General features: G+C 54.0%; 1 protein-coding gene across 3 annotated transcripts in view; it reads left to right on the top strand.

Moving 5' to 3' along the window:
- Window positions 1-284: 284 nt before the first annotated feature.
- Window positions 285-9,955, top strand: part of SP2 (Sp2 transcription factor) — a 28,101-nt gene continuing 18,430 nt past the window's right edge. Inside the window, exon 1 of one of the 3 annotated variants that reach the window (XM_075561707.1) lies at window positions 285-390. In XM_075561707.1, coding sequence (XP_075417822.1) covers window positions 384-390 — 7 coding nt within the window. In that variant the 5' untranslated portion in view covers window positions 285-383. The remainder of the gene's footprint in view (window positions 391-9,955) is intronic. The other 2 variants (XM_075561705.1, XM_075561706.1) reach the window with 2 other exon arrangements.

Below are 9,955 nucleotides of genomic sequence, written 5' to 3'. Positions count from 1 at the left end.
CCACCAATACAAAATCACCCTTCAGCTAAGCTCCGCCCCACCCTGCTTCCTGTTGCTGTCCATCAACCACCTAGAGGGCGGGTCTTTCTCGCTCGCCAGTTGGTTGGCGAGCTTGTCATTCACTCCCCGGTAAGTTTCCGGTTGGCGCTCTCCGCCGTCTATCAGTGACATTTCACAGGCCTATTGGCCAGACCAACGTCGCTCTAGATGCCTCTCGGTGATTGGTTAGTCGTGCTGTCGGTCCCCAATGTTCCGGAAGCTCATTGGCGGACGCTGCCGTCGCTCGGGTGGTGGCGGGCTCCGGGATTGGCGGGCGCTAGGCGGGCGGTGTCAGGCTCTCGGTGGCGGCGGAGGCGGCGGAGGCCAGGGAGGAAGATGTCGTAATGAGCGGTGGGTCCTGGCCGCTGCCGGCGGGGTCTTCCCGGCCGCAAAGGGCCGGGAAGACGGGCAGAGGCCGCGGGGAGGGAGAGTCGGGTTCGGGGCTCTCCCCTTGGGGCCGGGCCTGGCGCCGGGGCCCGGCTCCGGGAGGGGCGGGGGAGGGAGGATTCCCGCCCGGAGGAGGAGCGGGGCTGGCCAGCCGGGCGGAGGCACCCGGAAGGGGGCGTCCGACTCCCCGCCCCCTCGGAGCCCGCTGGGCGGGGGAGTGCCGCTTCCGGGGACTGGCTAGAGGAGCGGGCACCCGGGGAGGCTCTCGTACCCCCTCGGCCCTGTCGCCGGCCCACCCGAGTGCCCCCGTCCCCACGGACAAAGCCTGGTTTTGCTTGCCTGGCCCACCAGAGATTCAGGGCTCCCTCAGCGTCGAGAGACGCAGGTCGGGAAATGTCCCAGCGTCAGCCTGACAGCCAGAGGGACCCTGCTGGGCACGGAAGCCACGGGGCTGCCAGTGTAAATCCCCCAGGCGGGGCACGAATTCAGGGCGCCAAGGCACGCCCCGGGCACATCGTCTCTTGCCGTAGGCTGCGGAGTGGCCTCAAATCCCCCTTTTCTGTGTTCTGCTTGGCATTTTGGAACCTCCGGTTCGGTAGCTAGCTGCAGGCTCTGCGGCTGAATTGTGGGACATTTGGGGACTTGGTGCAGAGCAGGTCGCTCTTCCAGCCTGAATGACGTCCCATGGGAGCTAACTGGTGAAATCCCAAAGCCCGGGAACCAACTTAAAAGAATAACTGAGGAAATAAAACAAAATGGAGACTTGCTTTCTCTCCGCCTCCCCCACCCCCAGCTCTGACAGCCGGTTCCCAGCCTCCTACCCATGATTCTTGGCTCACCTTCCCGGCCGCTTTCTAATTTTAGTTCAGGAGGAGCTGTGTCTTCTCCTGGGCAATCGAGAACCTGCCCTCGCCGCATTCCTTGGTTTGGATTCCAACATACCGGCGTGTGTGAAATGGTTTCTTAATTAACTCGATCCTGGGGGACTCCCTCCGGCTGTTCTCAGTGTGCATTCGCCTGAAGTTCTTCTCTCCCGAGCTTACTTTTTGCCTACTTACTTGTTGTTTCCTGGGGAAAGGGGATGAGGGGTGGGTTTACAATGAATCTGCTTTAAGCCGCGAAGTGGCCAAGGTTTCCTGGTTCTTGGCATCCATTGAGAAAGAGGGGGGCCGGCTGTTTGCAGGTGTGCTCTGCAGAAGACAGTGGCCCTGCTGCTCTCTAGAGACCAATAAGTATAGGAACGCAGGGCTGAGTGTTGTTACTTTGTTCCCATCTGGTTCTCAGTGCTCCACAGTGTGGAGGGTGTTGGCCAGCTCAGGGAGGCTGAGAAAGTGCGGAGGGTAGAGCCCGGACCACAGGACCTAATTTTTAATAAAAAGAAACTAGTTGACGACAATAACGAACATAACTGCAGGGTCTTGTTTTTTCTGAAATTCTTGTGTGCCATGAAGGGGGGCGAATCTGTCAGACAACCTAGCTGTTGATGTCAGTGTTCCAGTGGCTTCTAGCAGGCTTTCACACCTGTTGGAAGTGGGCACTCATTGGCTGGGGCCATTGGTAAGTTTTTCATTTCTGGTTCCTCCCCTTGGTTGTGCACATGCTTTTGTCCTCTTGGCTTAAAAGCAACAAGAAGAGACAGCCCAAAAAAATAACAAAAAGCCAATAAAACTTGTCTGACTTAATAGAGTCCCCTTGAGCGAGGCTGACAAGGACACTTTTGGCCTGTGAGACCTGAACGCTGCTAGTTCTTGAGGGTACGCTAACCAGACTGCCCCAACCAGAAGCAGCTGTTGACAGCACACGGACTGGCTACCTATTCCTTTCAGCATCTATTCCAGTTTGGACCTCCAGAGGGTGGGCAGAGGAGAGAAGCAGGAAGATCATGGCCAGTGTCTGGGTCTAGAACATAGAAGTCTCATGGCATTCTAGCCAGCAGGTTGTGGGAGTTCCTTGACTTTGAGCTTTTAAGTTCTTCGGCCCATTGGAGAAGTTACTTAGTCCCTTGTAGCGCAAACGGCCCCTTACCATAAGCAGGTGACAGTTTCCAAGCTTGCTTAAGGATGTCTTACTCAACCAGGGCTTTGGGGCAAATTTTGGTTTGGGCTCAGCTGTTTCCCAGAAGCCCTGGTGGCGTAGTGGTTAAGCATTGGGCTGCTAACCGAACTGCAAGGTCAGCAGTTCAAGCCCACCAGCCACTCCTCAGGAGAAAGACCAAGCTTCCTACTCCTCTAAGGAGTTAGAGTTTCAGAAACACCCAGGGGCAGTTCGACCCTGTCCTAGAGAGCGTTTCCCAAAGTGGGTGATAACACCTCCTGGGGGGGCAAGGGGAAGACCCAGGGGAGATGCAAAGGCAGAAACCTACAGTTTATCCAAGATTATGGTCTACAGAACAAATGTTTTAATTCCCAGGGGAGCTCAGAGGAATTGTTTTTCTGAAAAGGGGGCGGTCAACCAAATACGTTTGGGAACTTCTGGGCTCAGCAGTCTTTTCAAGTTTGCCCATCCCATTTCTGTGGGAGAAATGTCTCGGTCTCTTTCCCTCCGATTTACCTTTGCCCCAGCTGGTCTCTGTCTATGCATACATTGGAAGGCCCACTATATATGTGTATATAGTTAAGTGAGGAGTTACTTTGGAAGGGGTGGGCAGTGGCCACAGAAAGAAACCCACAAGAGGCCCTGCACCAAAGGGTTAGTGGAATGTTGGAAAGTCAGGGACCCAGTGGTGGAAATATGCTGAGTTCCCGTGGTCTCCTCTTAAACCCTGTGAGTTGCAGGCTTGGAGTGAAATAGATTTGGAGATGCTCAGATACTTTTGTGAATGTTTTGGATGGACTCTTCGTGGTGTACCTTTGGGCAACTTAGCTGGATTTGTGAACCTCTTCCCAGCAAGTTCTGGCCTGGCTGGACTGAGACAGTCACAGTATGAAATGTTTTCGTTGGTATTTTTTGGCTTGTCTCTGTGTTTTTGCCTCGCCTTATACTTGGACTACTCGTGAGCTCTGTGTGGCTTTAGACCTGGCGTAGGAGGGGAAACCCTTATATGTAGGTGGAAGCTTCTCTTTCTTTTCTTTTAAGACACTCTTCCTCCACCATGCCTGGCTAACAGCATTCTCTCAGAAAACCTCAAGGAGGGGGAACTCCATCACTTTTCTCTCCGGAGTCCATGGGAGCAAGCGGAAAGACGAGTGACCAGGGCCAAAAGCTGGACCCCTGGGAAAGGAGCTCCAGGGCACAGCCAGCCTCAGTAGGAGATTGTCCTTGAGGAGGTGCTTCCAGCTGGAACTGGTGGGTTTGCTCCAGGTGACAAGATTCCGGAGGGGAAAGGGATCTCTCCCCAAGAGCCCAGAGCCAGCTCAGGTTCAGCTCTTGGGGAGAAGCCACGGCTGCCACTGTGCGCTCCGGATGGGCTTTAGGCTGGCTTGAGCTTGGGAAATGAGCTCTACCCAGGAGCTGGGAGTGTGGGGAGCTTGTGTGTTCAGATCAGGTCGCTCTGCTTATCCCCAGGAACAACTGCGGGCAGTGCTCTGTCAGGGTGGCCGGTGATGTGGAGGTACCCGTTTGCCGCTCTAGGGGTGTGAATCCTGCCATGGCCTCTCATCCTCCTGGGTGCAGTGTTGGAATGCTGGCTGGGCCAGGGAGAGGGCTAGCAGGGGTGACTTGTTTCAGCCCTTCCCTGTGGTGACTTAATTGACTTAGGTGTTAGGTGGATGCTTTCATCTCCCGCACAGGATGAAAACGGCTCAGGAACCAATAGGCACTGGCCTGCACATTTCCAAATGTCCTCTTTCTTTCTCGGCCCCTCCTTGGGGTTGTCTGTGGGCTCTCTTATGGGATTGGGTGGATCCCAGGGGTCCTCCGAGGGAGGGTGCGACTGTGAAATGAATACCAACTGGCTGGCCGTGTACTTGAAAGGGGTTCTTTCTGTGCCCAGTCAGTGTCTAATTGGAAGCCTTCTCAGACCAGTCTTGAAAAATAGGCAAGCTGTTCTGCCCCATCCACCCCCAGCTTTCTGAAAGGCAAATGGTAAGCCAGCCCTGGCCTCAGAGAGGAAATTAAGCCACCACGGAGATGGCAGAGGCTGATCCTGGCCCTGCAAACGTGGGGAGTGTCTCATGAACCAAAGCCGAGAAAGCAGGGCTTCTGCATAATGATTTTCATCAGAGAAAGGCACCTCGCGGGGCTTCTTTTCGTCCTGCCCCCCCAAGACTGGATCCCGAGGCTCCACATTCTCTGACAGAAGTTTTCCACCACAGCTCTGGGGGCTGCTTCTGTCAGAGTGATGCGTTCGAGCCCGCTCCTCCTCCCTCGCTCCCAAATCCCTCTGGTGTGACTGAGACAGGCGTCAGGCCAGCCACTGGCACGTTTGGGGGAGAGGCACTCTGCGTGGAGGCTTACTAGAGGTATTCCTGAAGCGGCTTATCCTCATTATCTTACCTTGGAAATAACTTGCCCTCAGCACACGTCATCCAGCAGAAATATGGAGACGTCTGTCGTGACTGGTGTGTGGCCAGGTGTGTACTTTGTAGGTATTTGTCCAGCAGTTGGACTGGGCCAGCCCAAGCACAGACTGTGGCCCACTTGGGAGCAGCCGTGGGAGTTGAGGGCCACGTGGGCCTGGTCACTGGTGAGAAGCCGGGGTTGGGCCTGTCCGGTTAACCCAGCCGAGTGCCAGCATCTGCAGCTCTGCAGGTTTTCTCTTTTGCTGCTGCTGCTGTTTGTTTGTTTTTTCCCCAGGCTCAATTCACTTGACTTTTTCATATAAAATCAACTATATGGTAGCCACAGCTAGAGCCGGGGCCCTCTGCACGAGGCTCTGTGTGGCTCTTCACAAGGTGCTCAGTGAATGCCTGGTAGGGAGACTTGGTGAACACTGTCTTTTTCCAGAGGGTCAGATAGCTGTCAGTCTTGGAGATGCCATCAAAGGTGGCCCTGGCGAAGTTGCCCAGGGTGGTGGGCAGCCCCTAACTGAGGTGTAGAAGTTAGTTGTCAATCCCTGCCATCAGCAGCAGCTTCTTGGGCACAGGGGCTGAGACGACGCCAGTGTCCCTGGGGTCAGGGATGAGGCGCACCAGCACAGACCCACAGCTACTGGTCACCTTCCATTGGGCCGTGTGGGGCTTGCCAATCTTGTTCCCCCAGTAGCCTCGCCACACGGGGACAATGGACAGCTTGGCCAGGTTGATGGCCCTGAGGAAAGTCGCCACGACTTACTTAGAACACTTGACACCCCGGCCAACGTGGCCATTGTAGTCCCCGATGGCATCAAAGGCCTTGAACTTGGTGCGCTGGTCGGCTCGGGTCTGCTTCTGCACAGGCATGATCTTTAGGACCTTGACCTTGAGGGCCATCCTCAGGGAGAAGTCAGTGATCTCAGGCTCCTTGCTCTCAGGGCCAGGAAAACAGATAGATCTCCTCCAGGGACATGATGTTCATGTTCTTGACCAGACTACCCAGCTTGGTGACAGACAGGGAGCCACTCCTTTCTCCGGCTTTGTCCACAGCCTGCGACCACATTCTCACAAGCTGTTGCTGAAGCCACTGCGAACTCCTGGCCCCCGGGGCCTCCAGGCCCTCCCGCTGCACCAGAGTCCTCCGCCATTTGGTGTTTTTGTGAAGAAGCTCACCCTTGCTTCTTAAACTGTCCGTTTTGGCCTGGCTTCTCTGTGATCTCCAAGCTGAGTGATGGACTGATTCATGCATCCGGTCCACAGTAAGCACCTGGCTGTGCGGTGCTCAGTGTTTGGCTGGTAGCGAACTGTAAGATAAGGCTAGGGCTCACACCCACCAGCTACTCCGGGAGAAAGCTGGGCATCTGTTCCGATAAAGGTTTCCGGCCTCAGACCCCCTAAGAGGTTGCTCTTCTCTGCCCCTTGGGGTTGCTGTGAGCCAGTCACTTGCTGGCAGTGGATTTTGGGGATGTGGCAGGTTCTGGAGGTAGAACAGCCAATCAAGACTTTTCTAGAGAGGCCTTTTTACGAAGGATACATTTCTGTAGGAGACAGTACATAGGTACCCTGTCCTTGGGGGTTGTTAGACGGTGAGAGGTGCTTAGGAGAAAACCGGAAGAGGGGACTGACAGGTGTGGATGGAGGCGCGTCACAGAGGGTGATCAGGAAAGGCGGGGAAGGATTGACTCAGACAGCCCTGTGGATGTGGGGACGGAAGAGGAAGCGGATTCCAGGAGAAAGAACAGCAAGTGCCGAGGCCCTGAGACGAGGTCCTGCCTGGCTTTCACAAACAGCAGAGTGAGCGAGCGATTGGTGTGACCGGAGGGGATGCTTGTCAGAGAGCCATAGGAGGCAGGTCCCATAGGAGCCTTATGGACTGGTTGACAATAAGCTGGTGGGGGACAAAGTCGGAGCCCAGCAAAGAGACTTTTGTCGTCATCCAGTTGACACGTGCTGCTGCCGAGACCTGGGTGGTACAGAGACCTGGTGGACTCTTGGAAGGGAGAGCCACTGTGCTGACTGTTGCGTGCGGAAGAAAGAGGCATCCAGGATGACTCCCAGGGCTTGAGGGCTGAGCAGTGGAGGGTGGCAGGAGATGCAGAATTCGCGGCTCTCCGTGCAGAGGCCTATTAAAACTATCCAAGGCAGTGTGGTTCTCAACCTGTGGGTTACGACCCCTCTGGGGGGTTGTCGAACAACCCTTTCACAGGGATCACTGGATTCATAACAGTCCCAACATGACAGTGATAAAGTAGCAACAAAAATCATGTTATGGTTGGGGGTGGTCACCACCACATGAAAGGGTCGCGGCATTAGGAAGGTGGAGAACCACTGATCCAAGTGGAGATGCCTGTAGTCAGCTGGGTTAGTTTTATAAGTCTGGAGGCGTAAGCGGGCGTCTGCATTAGGCTCTCCATGTGGGTGTGTTCTAAGCTCTGAGAATGGATGGAGTCTCCCAGGATGGGGGCGTAGACAGTGAAAATGGGAGGTCCCAGGGCAGTCCCATAATGCTGACTCTGAGGAAGGGGATGATGGACAAAGAAGGAGGCCAGTCTGGCACGTGCCTCCTGGAAAGCAAGCGAGGAACGTGCTTTAAAAAGTGAGTGGCTTCACCTGTCAGACCCACACAGAAGTCTGAGCACGAACCACCGTCAGGGGTGGTGAAGTGGTGGCGGTGGCGGCGGCTGTGGCCTGTTTTAGGGGACAGAAGAGACCCTCATCTTTTTTTTTTACTGTGTTTTGAGTTCGTTTTTTTATTCCTTGTTTCTAATCGTTTTATTAGGGGCTCATACAACTCTTATCACAGTCCATACATACATCAATTGTGTAAAGCACATTTGTACATCATTGTCCTCACCATTCTCAAAACATTTGCTCTCCACCTAAGCCCCTGGCCTCAGCTCATTTTTCCCTCCCTCCCCGCTCCCCCTCCATCATGACCCTTGATAATTTATAAATTATTATTTTGTCATATCTTGCCCTGTCTGACATCTCCCTTCACCCACTTTTCTGTTGTCCGTACCCCCAGGGAGGAGTCCCATGTAAATCCTTGTACTCGGTTCCCCTTTCCAACCCACCCTCCCTTTACCCTCCCAGTATCGCCACTCTCACCACTGGTCCTGAAGGGATCATCCACCCTGGATTCCCTGTGTTTCCAGTTCCTCTCTGTACCAGTGTACATCCTCTGGTCTAGCCAGAGTTGTAAGGTAGAATTGGGACCATGATGGGGAGGAAGCATTTAGAAACTAGAGGCAAGTTGTGTTTCATTGTTGTTATGCTGCACCCTGACTGGCTCGTCTCCTCCCAAAGACCCTTCTGTAAGGGGATGTCCAGTGGCCTACAAATGGGCCTTGGGTCACCACTTTACACTCTACCCCCTCATTCACTATGATATGATTTTTTTTTGTTCTGATGATGCTGATACCTGATCCCTTCAACGCCTCGGAGACCCTCATCTCTAATAGAATTTAAAAAAATCATTTTATTGGGGGCTCATACAACTCTTACCACAATTCATACATACATCAATTGTGTAAAACACATTTGTACATTCATTGCCTCTAATAGAATTTAAGGGGAACATTTATTAAGTCGTAAAAGCTGGCACACACACATTATCTGGATGAGGGCGGCCATTAGCAAGAGGTTGAAATGGTGTCCAAGGGTTTGTGGAGATAAAAACTTTAAACAAAGGACATGGGAGGGCCAAGGAAACTCACAAAAGCATGATTAGATCAAGATGTCACAATTATAGGTGGGACCGAAGAAGCAGGACATTGTTAGAAGGCTTTACAGACAGGTGAGACTGATAAGGCCTGACTCCTGACTTTCAACCCCCAGTATAGTGACCTCCATCAGGGACATGCTTAGGCAAGCCCCTATGAGAGAGCCTGCCCCTCCCTGGGCGGGGCAGAGAGACATGGCGGCAATCCACGGGCCCAGACACCCTGCCTGAGGGCAAGGTGATTTGCTTCCTTGGTGAGTGGACAGAAAGAATGCAGTGGACGCTTAATCTGTTGGAGGACCCTGCTAATGGATTGGGGGCTGTCACTAGCAGTCATAGTTTTTTGCAAACCAGGGTACCCAGCATTTAAGCTGCAATACAGGCCTGAGCCATTTCGGTAGCATGAAGCGAGTGGCTCCAGCGTCCTCCAGGCCAGGGACAAATGGGGTTTAGATACTGCTTTGCTGGCCCCAGGCCCAACTGAGCTGACCAAAATAGCCAGCAGAAGGGTTTGAGTTTCCAGGAAAACCTCCAGGGGACAAAATCAGACCAGAGCCCCGGTCCAGGGGAAGCTGGAGCCAGCACAGTAGGGGCCCAGGAAGCCAGAGCCACTGAACCCCCAAAGCCTGGCTAGCCAGCTTGACTCAAGTTCTCTGTCAAGGGAACCTAAGGCCTGCTATTGTCATGCATCTCTGAATCCCTTCTCTCACCCCTCTCAAGAATAGTGTTCTAGAATAAAAGATTGGGCTTCCAGCCCTTAGCTTGATGGCCCAGGTTCAGGATTCCTTTCTGGGACATCTTTCTGTTACACGGGCAGTTAACTTCTGGGGGTACCCTAGTGAGCAGTAGGAGGCATAAGCCTGCCCCCCATGTGTTGGCCAAGGGTCGGGACAGCTCTCCTAAAATCAGCGGAGTATGAATGAGCTCTGAGCAACCACAGAGTTGGCCAGACAGAAGAGAGAGTGAGCGCGGTGTCATGCTCCACATGAAAGGGAGCAACTCTGACCTTGGAAACTGGCGTGAGGGCGCCGGGGTGTGGGGAGTATAGAAAGGGCAGGGAGAGGCAGATTGGAGGGAAGGAGGTAGGGCAGGCAGGGAGGGAGCTAATTGCCTGGGTACATTTAAGACCAGTTGGAAGCCCTTGGAGAGATTGAATTGGGTATGTTTGGAGATTTGCATTTTAACAGATTCTTCTGACTGGATTGTGGAGGCAGGATCCCCCGGGCTAGCTAGCCTGGAGGCTAGGAGGCCATTTTGGAGGTCATGATCGTATTTGGGGGGGGCGCCCCCTGTGTTTAGGCAAATGAAGCTGGAGGTGGGGAGCACTGTTGCGGAGGTAGGCTGGAGTGTTTCCTCT

Source organism: Tenrec ecaudatus, chromosome 10 (genome assembly GCF_050624435.1).
Source record: "Tenrec ecaudatus isolate mTenEca1 chromosome 10, mTenEca1.hap1, whole genome shotgun sequence".
Taxonomy (NCBI): Eukaryota; Metazoa; Chordata; class Mammalia; order Afrosoricida; family Tenrecidae; genus Tenrec; species Tenrec ecaudatus.
Note: the sequence above shows the minus strand (reverse complement) of the source record. Positions and strands in the feature narration are given on the sequence as shown.